General features: G+C 40.4%; 1 protein-coding gene across 1 annotated transcript in view; it reads left to right on the forward strand.

The window, feature by feature from the left end:
* The window catches only part of bckdhb (branched chain keto acid dehydrogenase E1 subunit beta), a 77,089-nt gene that overhangs the window by 60,926 nt on the left and 2,442 nt on the right, over nt 1-13,721 (forward strand). Inside the window, exon 10 of the mRNA XM_082552139.1 lies at nt 4,312-4,466. Coding sequence (XP_082408265.1) covers nt 4,312-4,452 — 141 coding nt within the window. The 3' untranslated portion in view covers nt 4,453-4,466. The remainder of the gene's footprint in view (nt 1-4,311; nt 4,467-13,721) is intronic.

Genomic DNA, 13,721 nt, shown 5'->3' on the forward strand with positions numbered 1-13,721 from the left:
AAACATTCAAGTCCTGCCTTGCCGACTATCAGAGTGCTCCAATGGCAGCCAGTTGATGGGTTCATAATGCAGAATTACATGCATGGCTAGGTTACTGATGGTGTTGGTGACATAAGACAAACAGCAAAGACAACGGCATTCATTCGGTATCAGACTGTAACTTCAGATAATGTTTTGTTGTTGTTTTGTTTTTTTCTTTGAGTTGTTCGCAGCTCAGTTTAATCTGAAAGGTTAATCGGAAAGAGTGCACTTCAGGTCTGTTTCTGCAAATCTGCGCACAGGCTTCCTAGTGTGTTCGTGTAACTCATCAGGGGGTTTGTCCCATTCAGTGTGTTTTGGTCAGCTTCATTCTGCTTTGTCTCCACAGGAAGAGGTCAAAAGCCACTATGGAGACACGAGTCATGGCTTGTTTTGTACTCTGTCCAAATTGTCCCAGTAATACTTTGCTCTGAGCAGTCTGAATGAGCCACGTTAGATCATATTATACATATTAATCAAAGTAAAGTTTGTTTAACTCTCAAATACCATTTTGCTGTTGCCCTAAATTTATCTTTATTACAACGTGTAGTTTGTTTCTCTGCTGTCAGTAGTTCTGTGAATATAAATTTGAAGGCGAGAACAAATCACCAAGGTCAAAGTGCTGAGTTGAGGAAGTACCAGTGATGATGATCTTGCTTTGGTGGAAAAGTCTGAAAGAGATTCATGCCCTCTCAACTGTCAAAAAACCCTTCAAATCAAATACACGCTGTCCATTTCTGAATTTTAGAAATAGTGTTTCTGTCAAATAAAATCATTTTTATTTTACCCACATCTGTTTTATCTGTACTACATGATCAGGAGGAGCACACAATTCATAGCAAAAGTTTTGACGCTATTGCACAGTTAGCTAAAAATGTGTATGTCATGCTCTAGCCTTGATAACAAACTGTGGGTCTGCAAAGAAGATTTGTCGATGTTTTGGTCATTTATCTATACAGCTCATTAAGAAAAGCTGGGATCTTTGCCTTACTGAACATTTTCATTTACGCCATTTAATCTCTTTATATTTGAATCAATAACAGGTTGGCCTCAGTCACATTGCACATCATTTATAAGACTACTGGATTATCGTGGCTTTAAGGTTTCTGCTGGCCTAACCTTTGTCAATCCGTAATTTGACTCAGTGTATGTGTGACACGCAGGAGTAAGACTGTTTTCCATAGTTGTTGCAGTCTGAACATGTTAACGTTCCTGTCTGAATGAATGATGAATTGCAATAAGAACTAGAAAAATTTGCATTTCCTGCGAAAATGCTGTGTGGATGCCTTAACGCTAAAGATGTCTGCTGAAAAAAGCTGAAAAAGTTGAAAAGCAATAATTAGCAGAAAGAGCAGAATTTTTCAAAGTTATTAATTATCTGCTGAAAAGAGGTGTAGAAGCAGAAGTGCTTGCTGAAGATGGCTGTATGTGTAATGATACACTGGAGAGTGTCAAGAAAGCAGAGTGCATGCAAGCAGGGAACATGTGTAGCAACTGTCACAGGTAGGATTCGAACCTCTGCCAACCTCTGAGTTCTGGTCACAAACAAAGATATGATGAAAATGTGCACTGTGGAGCAGAAGCTCAAATTAGCAGAAAAGAGGTGAAGAGGAAGAACTTTGTTGTGAAATGAGGTAAAGAAACTGAAATGTGTGCTTAAAACAAGTGAAAAAGCTGAACTCTGAAATCCTGCTAAAACAGCAGAAGAGGCTGATATTTTTCAGCTACTCATTGAGCCAAACTGGTTCTCACGTAACTGACAAAAGGTGAAAAAGCTAATGAAAACAGCAGAAGAGGCTGAGATTTGTGCTGATAAGAGGTGAAAATGCTGAACCAATCAGAGGTACTGCTTCTGTCTGCTTCATCAGGCTGTGTACTTGTATGCATTTCTGCCATGGACTGTTAACAAGAATCTGAGGTCCATATTAGAAAAGCTGGTAAAATCATAAAAGTTTGCAGAATTGTAATAAATGATGAATATGAATTACTGGTCTGTGATAGTGTATTAATTTGTAGTGGAAGAAAACATGTGGACAAGGTGGAATTGAACCCACGACCTTTGGGCTTCAGACCCGTATCATTACCAACTGCGCCACTGAGAAGAGAGCGAGCACCTGTAAAACAGGGTGATGAGCAGTCAGAATTAGATCGCGTTAAGAGGCGAAAAATTTGAAAAATTTGCATTTCCTGCGAAAATGCAGTGTGGATGCTTTAAAGCTGAAGCTGTCTGCAACAATTAGCTGAAAAAGCTGAAAAGTTGCAGAAATTGTAAAAACTTTGCAGAAGCAAAGGAACTTTGCTAAAATGGAATAACTTAGCAGAACTGCAATATCTTAGAGGAAACATAATACTTGGCAGAAATACAATAGCATAGCAGAACTTAGCAGAAATATTGTAACTTACCAGAAACATGATAACTTCTCAAAAATACAAGAATTTAGGAGAAATATTATAAGATAACAGAAAGAATATATTTAGCCAAAAATACTTAAGCATTACAGAAACACTATGATTTAGAAAAATAGTACAACAGAGCAGAAATACTGTGATTTACCAGAGACACTGTGATGAACTATGAATATTGTAATTTTAAATCAATACTATGTTTTAGCACAAATACTATAATTTGACAGAAATACTATCATTTGGCAGAAATACTATGTTACACACACACACACACACACACACACACACACACACACACACACACACACACACACAGGGAGAGAGAAGCATGTTTTGGTAAATGGCCTGTATTTATATAGCGCTTTACTAGTCCCTAAGGACCCCAAAGCGCTTTACAAGCTACATTGTAGCCACAGCCACCCTGGGGCGCACTGACAGAGGCAGTGTTTTCAGTCAGGCTGTTTTCAGTCAAGCAGCCTGGGAGCTGCTAAATTTGAATCCACAGAGGCTGTGTACTTTTTCCCGCCAAAACAGGTGCACACACGCAGCACAGAGACAGGATTTTTGTAGTCTATTTCTCATAGTAAGGATTCCCCTCAAACAAATGACCATAATTTCCTAACCGTAGGGGCTAGAGCGGTCATTCTTACACCGTTTTGTTCAGAAGAGATGGGGGAATCTTAAAGTGTTGACAATTTATCATTAAAATATGTATTATTAAAGATATTTGACTTCTAATGCACCATAACTGAGTAGAGCAAAGCAAAAACTGCCTTGACTTGCCCTCAAACAACGCTTTCTAACTCTAAATCTATTTGGAGTATCGATATCATTCTTTCACCGTAAGAGACAGCAGGCTTTGGTGAACAATCATGAAAATTTTCAGGTCTCTGTGGAAATCCATTAAAAAGATATGACGAGAGAAAAAAGTGGTTCATTTCCAGAGTTTGAAATCTGAAGAAATCTGAGCGAAGGACGAATTTCCTACCCTCAAACAAGTCTAACTCATTTCAGAACGGTAATAGGGGAGAAAATAATTCTTGAATTGTGAGCGTCAGGAGTGTCTGAAGATATACTGGGACAAGTCTCATGTCTTAACTTCGCTTCGTTAAGGAGATATGACGATTCGAATATGCCTCTCATTACAGAGATCAAGCGGTGACTTTGAACAAGCTCTCCATCGACTTTCTATGGAGAGTTTTAAAACTTTGTGTTGGTCTGAGGAGATTTGCCAAAATTCTATAAATCCCACAACAATGATAGTGACCTTTTCGGAATCCAGCAAAAATACCTACGTTTTGATGTATAATTTGTGGAAGTTGAGTGAAAATTGAGCAAGTAGCAAGAAGTTGTTCGGACATGAAGAGAAGACTGCAAAACCTTCTGTGGCACACTGGAAGCCAAGTGCATAGCAACCATAACAACGCATGTATTTTGTGAAAAATCACAATTTTGCAACTGAAAACTTTAAGAGGCATAAAAGTAAAACGGTAAAAGATTTGAAAAAGTTGAATCATACCTGAATAGCCCAATAATTTGAGAACATTTTAAAGTTTGAATGGTTGTTCTACGTGAAAATATGAGGAAGTAGTTAAGTTTCAAAAACAAGAAAATTTTAGCAGAATTGCAGAAGTTTCCCATTCATTTCAATGGGACAAATTAAGCTTAATATTTTAAAAAGTATAATAGTGAAAAATACCAAAAGACAGAGCACACATTAGTAGAAATAGCAGAATAGTTTAAAATTTGAACGGTGAAAATCGGCTGAAAATTGTGGAAGTAGTTAAGTGCCAAAAAGTGTACGGAAGTCCCAAGAGGAACTCAATAGTGTGGATGCTTAAAGCATCCACACAAATAACGATGGTGGCTTTTGTTCTAATCATGCAGGAGGAGTGCTTTCTTAACCTGGAGGCTCCAATCAGCAGGGTCTGCGGTTACGACACCCCCTTCCCGCACATCTTTGAGCCCTTCTACATCCCAGACAAGTGGAAGTGCTTTGAAGCAATCAAGAAGATGATCAACTACTGAACCACCCCCATCAGGTAGGAGAGAGCTGACAGCTTCTTTTTGAAGCAAATTTATGATGGGACATTATGTAATTTTCTAACTCTTATTCTATATTAAAGCCTGCCAACAGCTACCCTGTAATATGTATTATTTATATCAGTAATGCAAACATGAGAAGGTGTCTTAACTACGGCCTGCCTTCAGGAGCAAGAAGCATCATTATAGGAAATCTGATTGCCTCTTCTCTTAAACACTCAGATTGTTTCATATAAGCCGTCACTGCACATGTAGAGGATTTTTATCAAGACTTACAAATGTTGTTGCCATGCAAAACTGCATTTTATTTATCTGTTGGTAGTTGCCACTGTTGGATATATTGTGCATTTGAACGGTTTTGTGCAAATTTTGGTAATTACAAACATTACAGGTTGCTAGTTGTAACTACAATGACTAATACAGTCTTAGTTTCTGGGAGTCATACAACATACAGTATTGTTTTTAAACCAACACCAAATTTTTCAATTTATTTAAGAGGGAACAATTTAACAGTGTTTTATAAGTAAGAAAAAAAATGAAGGCATCTGGTTTTCATGTAACTGTGTAATACAGCGCTCCAACTATTAAATAGTGTTCGCCCATAAAGTTACTGGAGTTGAGATGAGAAAAATAAAGTTGACCTCTTGCATGGGTAAGCTTCAGTAGAGCTAGAGTGTTCATGGTCCATCTTTGTTGTATCTGTTTTTAGAGCTTAGCTGAGTGTGCGTGATCGTATCTAGTCCTAATTGTTACTGTGTATCTAATATTGTCTAGTAACATTTAACAGGTTCTCCAAATGTTCTGCATGGTACAGAATACAGATGTTTGAAGTCATCTTATGTGAGGTATTGGGATGATGACATCATCTTATTACTTCCAGTGAAGACAGGGTTTTTCCTGGCTCATGCAGGGCGGTTAGGGGGTAATTGCACATGTGTCTGCATACAGTAAGGACGATCATTCTCTATAGCTTAGTTTGTGAGAAATACGTTTCTTTTTCTTTTTTCAACCATTTCTTAACAGAAACCATCCTTTAGTAAGAAAAACAAAACATTTAAAAACTAGAAAAATTTGCATTTCCTGCGAAAATGCAGTGTGGATGCCTTAACGCTGAAGATGTCTGTTGAAAAAAGCTGAAAAAATTGAAAGTTGAAAGGGAAAAAAAATGCTGCCCTGAGCAGGAATTGAACCTGGCCCTCCTGGTTTGAGGGCGGCTATTTAGCTCACTGAGCCAAACTCATACTCAAAAAGAAGAGGTGGAGAGATTGACAATTGTGCTGAAATGAGCCAGAAGCTGCTGAGAATTGTGCTGATATGAGGTGGAAAGGCTGAAAATTTTTCAGAAGAGCTGAATAAGCAGAATTTTGGCAAAAAAAGAGGTGAAAATTCTGAAAATTCTGCTGAAAAGAGTTCAATCAGCAGAATTTCTGCTGAAAAGAGTTCAATTAGCAGAATTTCTGTTGAAAACAGCTGAAAAGTGGTGAAAAAGCTGAAATTTGTGTTGAAAAGAGTTAAAAAAGTTTAACTGTTAACTGAAAGAAACGTTGCCATAAGTGGGATTTGAACCCGGACCTCCCAGTCCGAGAACGGATGCTCATCTCACTGAGCTAAAACACAGGTCAACCCGGCAAGGAAAATCAGTGAGGCCACTGATAATATTCAGAAATGGGCAAAAAACATTGCAAAAAAAAAAAAAAAATTCAATATCTGAAAAACTATAGAAGTTATGAGCACCAAAAGTCATAGCCAGAAAGAGCAGAATTTTTTAAGATTTGAACGGTGAAAATAGCACAAAAACTGAGGGAGTAGTTGAGTGCCAAAAAGTGTACGGAAGCAACTAGTAAATAGTGGAATAAAGAATAAAGAGAAACAGGAACTCAACAGTGTGGATGCCTTTGGCATCCACACAATAAATCGCTTTTTTAATGATACGTCTGATTTTCTTGTGACTTTGTATTTTTTAGAGGGTTTTGTAAGATTCAGTATGGGTGGTATGGTAGTGTAGTGCTTCTGAGCACTGTTTTCTCACCCGCCCCTGAATTTAATAAGCAATTAAGAAAATGGCTGGACAGGAGATCCAGTATGTAACTTGGGGGGGAGGGGGGTGTTACGGATTCAAATATTGAGGATGGATACAAGAGGAAAACCACAATAACAACACTGGTCCGGCCGGGTTGAGTCAAACGATGATTTTAATGATCACACGCGTGGGAGATGGACACCGTACGCAGACAGCATCAGATCTCAAAATGGTGGAGCATTGATCAAACTCTTATAGCCTCTAGTGGCCCCCACCTAATCATAAAAGCCTAAACATTCACATGCTTTCTCTCACACAGCGCCTAAGCTATGACCTTGGCTCCCTGTTTATCTGCTCCTGCTGAGATGGGGCAGAAAACTCCAGTATGTTCTGTTCTCTTCTAATCAGACAAATAAGGCGGTGACTTTCTGCGAACAGTATTTCTTATAACTCAGCAGTATAATGCATCATAAAACAATATCATTCATTCACAATAAATCAGCAGTCTAACGTAATGCAAATCAGTTTAACAAATGTAATAGTTATCACCTTCTTCTAATCCAGGAGAATAATGCAAACTAAAACTACATAATAATTCACAATCTTTAATTAGGGGTCTAACATGGCATAAAATAATATTATAATCCATCATTCCCCCTGATGAGCTCTTTAGAATAAAGAGCTCACCTACACCCTGTAATCCAGTGTGGCCAGGTTCATTTCTTCTCACTCCTGAGGTCCTTTGTCCCCCTGTTGATGACATATGTGAGATGACCTCTGTGTTTGCGCAGTTTAGATGCAAGAAAACTATTATTACAACAATAGCAGGTACAGATGACACTCCCCAGTTCTTCCACAGCTTTATTTTGGTGCTACCTTATACCCTTCAGACGTACTCAGACTAGAACCTCTGTCCGAGGAACCTTTAGCCTTTAGCCTAAGTTTTACCATACCTAAGTTATTAAAAACACAAATGAAGTCATAAAAATGTTCATATAACCCTTGTTTGATGTTAAAACTCAACTCCCCCCCCCCCCCCTTTTTTGACACATTCCCATGTGTCAAATCAACGGAGCTAGAAAATGAAAAGAAGAGGTTAGTGACCTCATATCTTAGAAAGTATGAGACCTTCTCCTATCCAGTGTCGGTGCTCCAGTCCTGTCATCCTGTGCCAGGGAATGAAATCAATTTAATTGTCATGTTAGATCTGTTCAACTCCTGGCTCCGCCCAGAGCCTGCATCCGCAGAATTGCCAAGAAACAAAACCTTTATTAATATGAACTTCACTTGAATATGAACTTGTTGACTACTTCTGACACAGCAAAGGAACATTCTCTCCTTCTCGAGGACAGGCACTGACTCCCACTTATCTCCTGGAGCCAACTGTCCCTTATGGAGACACAACATTGCAGCTACAAGGTTTTGCAGATTGTTAAGTTGATCTGTGTGTAATGCTCTGAATCAGGTATGTAATATTAAATGAATCAGAATCGTGTTTATTGGCCAAGTATATGTGCAGACACATACAGGGAATTTGGTTCCGGTAGATGGTGGCTCTCAAGCACAGCAATGTAAATCACACACACACACACACACACACACACACACACACACACACACACACACGTACGTCTCTATATATACACACATTACACATACATACACAAAGCTGTGTAAACCAACTATAAATAACGAATCTAACTTATATACATAAGATACAGAAATGAATGAGGTGGAATGAATACTACAAAATGTACATAAGGTGCAGCTGCAGTCTGGCAGTGGGAGCAGTGTGACAGGTCAACTGTTAAGAAGGGAGATGGCGAGGGGAAAGAAACTGTTCCTGTGTCGGGTGGTCCTGGTCTGCAGGCTTCTGTACCGTCTGCTAGAGGGCAGCAGATCAAAAAGTCTGTGTGCAGGGTGTGAGGGGTCTGTGATGATTTTCCCTGCCCGTTTCCTGGTTCTTGAGAGGTACAGATCCTGGATGGAGGGCAGGGGGGCGTCGATGATCCTTTCTGCTGTCCGTACAGTCCGCTGCAGTCTGCTCCTGTCCTGTTTAGTGGCTGCTCCATACCAGACTGTGATGGAGGAGCACAGGACAGACTCAATGACCGCAGTGTAGAACTGGATCAGCAGCTCCTGTGGGAGACTGTACTTCCCCAGTTGTCTCAGGAAGTACATCCTCTGGTGGGTCTTTTTGAGGATGGAGTTGATGTTGGTCTCCCACTTCAGGTCCTGGGAGATGGTTGTACCCAGGAACTTGAAGGTCTTCACAGTTGACACAGGGCTGTCTGATATGGTGAGGGGGAGCAGAGTTGAGGGATGTCTCCTGAAGTCCACTGTCATCTCTACAGTCTTAAGAGTGTTCAGCTCCAGATTGTGCTGTCTGCACCAGGGTACCAGCCGCTCAACTTCTTGCCGGTATGCAGATTCATCACCATCTTGAATGAGGCCAATGACAGTGGTGTCATCTGCAAACTTTAGGAGTTTGAATGTTGTCTAATCAACTGCCACTACTTAAAACTTAGCAAAAGATATAACTGAATAAAAGATCACAAAGAAAAGCATGACATCGGTGTTATGTAAGCGCGTGCGGCCTTCTATGCTCGAAGTCACTCCAGTCCATAGATCAGCCAAACATCGCGTTGACTGTAGCTTTTAACCCTTATTAACTCGAGCACAACTCTATAATGAGCAACAAACTGGAATATGTATAAAAATGATCATGGTTACACCTGCAATGAAAGATCATATGATTACCCCGACACCTGTATATAGGAGATTAACCTGAGGTTATAACCATCAATGGAACACAAATGTTAGTACAATGTCAAAAGCTTCAATAAATGATTAATCAGGGCTCTAGACTAACTTTTTGCCATGGGCGTACCGGCACAAAAGTTAGGTGCACACAAATTTTATAATAATTTATATAATATAATGTGTTTTTCTGGATACACCGTGCTTTTTCAGCATTCAAAGATTGATGACACCGTGTCAGAGCACTGCCTATGAATTTCAGAAGGATCAGGCCTTAACTTAACAGAAAAGTTAGCAATAGTTCTTTTCCTATTATAGCTACATCCACTTCTGTCGTGCCTAGGCTGCTCACTAGAGCTGGGTATCATCACTGATTTCTATAATCCATTCGATTCCGGTTTTCAAAGTCCCGATTCGATTCAACATAGCCAGAAGAGTCAGAAATATTATAATTCTGATCATTTATCAGTACTGACTTCATCAGAATTGTGAACATCACAGCAGATGCCTTTGTGTGAAAGTAACTAAGAATAAAACACAGAAAAACATGAAAGATTTTCCTGGTCTGGCTTTTTATAGCAGATAACCTTAAAAATATTCTACAATGTTCTACATATAATGTTTAAATTTCTTCAGTATTGAACAACAGAAAAAAATAGGCTTTTTTTTTCCGAGGTCATTTAAGTGAAAAAAGAAAAAAAGACAGCAGCCGACAGCGCTGTAAACAACGGTAGACTGGTGGGTAATAAGCGAATGAATAATACAGAAAACAGAGATTGGAGACGGGAAACTGTTCTTGAAGTACAGAGAGAGATAGAGAGAGAGCTAGCTGTGCATGAAGTGTGATTTTAATAGTCGTGGAAGCAAAACAGCAAAATTAATGATGACATTGATCAAAGTGAAGCGCAGTTTGCTGCTTCTTTTGCTGCTGGCTCGGTGAATTTTGGTTGGAGAGAGACAAAACCTGCAGCTCAGAATCGGCGCAAAAAGACGTAAACACAGCGCGGACCGGACGCATCAGGATCGCTAAGCTCCGACAGCGTGTCCGTCTACGAGCCGTCGGGTGAGAAAGCCGAGAATGAAAAAGTTGATTCTGATGCGTCGGTCCGCTCTGTGTTTACGTCTTTGTGTGGAATCCGTGTACCTGCTCTCATTTGCTGTTTGGTTGTTGTTGAAATGGTTTTGTGAGCTTTAATCTGAGAATCTGGCGTTTCTGGCAAAACACAGTTATATTTAAAAGTCGATTCAGGATTTAATGAATTGATATCGCTTTATTCAAGCTACTCACCTCCCACTTCCACCTGCACTTTCAACTGGACCACGGCCAATCAGAGAGGTCCCGCCCCTTACTATCTCTGATTGGTTTATTCTACGATAGGGGCAAAATGTGTGTCTGTTGTTGACCACAGGGAAGGTTGCAGATTTATTTTATTTTATTTTTTTTTTTTTTTGCTACCCGAACATTTGGTCGCACAGGTGCAACCAAATATTTTTCTTTTAGTCGCACCACTGAAAAATTTGGTCGCATTTGCGACCAAATTGGTCGCACTCTAGAGCCCTGTTAATGCAATGCTTGTTATATGATTCTGATGCAATAATAATGCTGATGTTAAAATAACAGTAAAACACCCCCTTTATCCCGTTTATAAACTTCACACATAAACATTTATCCATGCCTCTTCTAATTTTATTTCCCCCTGTTTTCCCCTTACTGACCACAGCAGGGGAATCTATGTTTTGATTCAGCCATGAATCCGGCTCACCTGATTAATCACTGAGCCCCACCGTCACTGGCATCTGACAGGGTGGCGCTGCATACTCTTCCTCTAATGTCACTATTTTCAATCTGTTAATTAGAGTGCTTAAACATGAAGTAGACTGCGTCCACAACAAGTCAATACAGCTGTAAATGTGGCCAATCATCAATCTATTACCAATCAATAATGAAAAATAGCTTTTATTTTATGTATGCTTTTAGTCAACCACTCACCCAGAGGATCTCCAATCCCAGAAAATTCCTTCTCCTCATTTAATGAGTCTGTCCTCCTTCCATGCCCTGGTAACTGGTCCATCCAGAGCCATATCATCTCGAAATATACATACAACAAGCCAAACCACACCTTGGTCACACCAACCCTTTTCCGCCCTGAAGATGTCCAACGCCATCTCAGTCTGGACCAGGGTTTTAACAGTTTTGCAATTTTCATTAGTTTTTATTTTTATTTAGTTTTGACTTCAGATTTTCAATTTTATATCAGTTTTAATTAGTTTTTACCAATTGTTTGCTAGTTTAGTCTAGTTTTTTTTTTTCTGAAAATCCTTCGTTTCAGTTTAGTTTTGATTAGTTTCAGTTATAGTTTTAGTTGTGTTTGCAAAAATTAAGTGTAACAAAATCCCAGTTTCATCATATCAGTCATGCTCTTCTGCTTATCCTTGGGTGTTGAGACTATTAACTATTAACTCTTGCAGCACCGTGTGTTCGTAATTTTGGTTCAAGTGAATTGATAAACTTTTTGAAGGCAATTGACTCACACAGTTATGTAGATGTCCCAGTCCTGTTGTCTCGGGATGCATCACGCTGCCTTGCATGGGGTTAGCTTCTGTTTTCTGGGGATGAGGGTTGAGTGTGCTCCCTTACCTTCTCAAGGTAAGCTAGGTTAGCCTTCTGGTGTGAGCTTTTCAAATGCACTTTAAGGTTTGTGGGTGGGATTTTTTCCCTTTAGAAATGTCCCTCCTAATTTGTCTCTTTCCACTACAAGACACTTGCTTTATCCAAAACACAGTCATATTCAAAGTAATCCCAAATTGGACTCTGGCGCTTTCTCCCGACTTTTCCTGACATGATTCTGCGCGTGGACAGAGCAGCAACACAGACGACTCGACTAACGTACTTGCCACCTGCTGGCATAATGAGACAGCAAGAAAAAATCTGGAAACTAAACTTCATTTTCACCCTTGACTATTGTAGGACACGCACACATCAATGAAAACTAAACACATTTTTGCTATAAATTCAGTTAATTTTAGTTAGTTTTGTGAACACTCATTACAGTTTTAGTTGGTTTTCCTTTTTTTAAAATTTTATTTCCGTTAACAAAAATGTTTTTTCAACAATCAATGGCTTCTTGTTGTTGTAACAGATTCTGAATTTGGATGTTTGTGTGCAGCATTTTGCGTGTCAGCATAAGCATTTGTTAGTAAAGCATTCTTCATTGCATCAGCGTGTGTGTGTGTATCACTCTTCATTGCACAAGCGTGTGCGTGTGTGTGTGTGTGTATCACTTCTCAGTGAATTGAATCAGCATTTCGATTTGTGTGCGTGTGTGTATGTCATTTCTCAGTGAATTGACTCAGCGCGCGCGCATGTGTGTGTGTCAGTTCTCACTCAATCAACGAGTGCATATGTGCTCATATGTGTGTTTCTCTTCATTCTGAATCAGTGCATGTAGATGTGTGTGTTTGTGTTCATCACTTTCCTGTTCTGGTGTTCTGGGTAAACCACGGCCTGAAGCGTGCCCTGGGGTCCTGCCCTCCTCCATTTCAGTCTGTTTGCATCCATTGATGCTGCTGCTCAAAGTTCTGTCCATACTGGTTCTGGCCCCAATTGAGGCAGTCCTTTTCTCCAGTGTCCTGCATCTTCTCCTTGTTCCGCTCCTCCTTAACTTGACCCTTTTGCTTCTGTAGCTCCTTCAGGGTTTGCTCCTGCTGTTGAAGCTTCTGGTCAGGTTTGGCGACCTCCTGCTCCAGCAAGCTCCGGCCTGATTTCAAGTCCTGTGTCTGGGACTCCAAGCCTGACTGATGGGTTCGATTAGCAGCCAGCTCCTCCTGAGCCATGCTCAGTTTCTGCTCTGATGCCTTGAGCTCTTACTGAGGGCAGAAACCTCAGTCTTTTCCGTACACGTCAGATTGAAGTTTATTGATGTTTTCCTTGCTTTGCTCCACGGCCTTCTGCGGCTCTGCTGTTCGGCTCTTCTCAGAGGTCAGCTCCTGGCCGAGCCCCGACACCTGTGCCTTCAGCTTATTTTCTTCTTGTGCTTTTGTCCATTCTGAGGTGCCTCCTGACCTCAGTTACTCCTCTTGTCTCTTACACGCCCTTTTTGCTGCCCGATCATCCGTGTTGGTCTGTCACTGTCCTGCACAGTTTTAATGCAGAGTTGTTAAGGTCAGCATTCTTTTGCTCGGCCTCACTTTTCATCCGGGCTTAATGGGCATCTCGTCACAGCTCTTTCAGCTGAAGCTGTCTGGAAATCTCCCCCGTGTAGTGAAACGGGCCTTGGGTTTAACGCTCTCTGTCTCCACTGCATGAGATTGTTTTCCTGCAGCACTGTTGACATTTGCAGGTTGTTGTTGTGGGTCCAGCTGCTGTAGCATTTGGTCAGGGTCACATCAAAGATGGTAGAGGAGTGAGCAAAGATGGTAGAGGGGAGAGCAGGAGTCCAGGTCAGCCTCAGCTTTCCAGGCCGACAAAGCAGCC

This window comes from Aulonocara stuartgranti (genome assembly GCF_965226115.1).
Source record: "Aulonocara stuartgranti genome assembly, chromosome: 11".
Taxonomy (NCBI): domain Eukaryota; kingdom Metazoa; phylum Chordata; class Actinopteri; order Cichliformes; family Cichlidae; genus Aulonocara; species Aulonocara stuartgranti.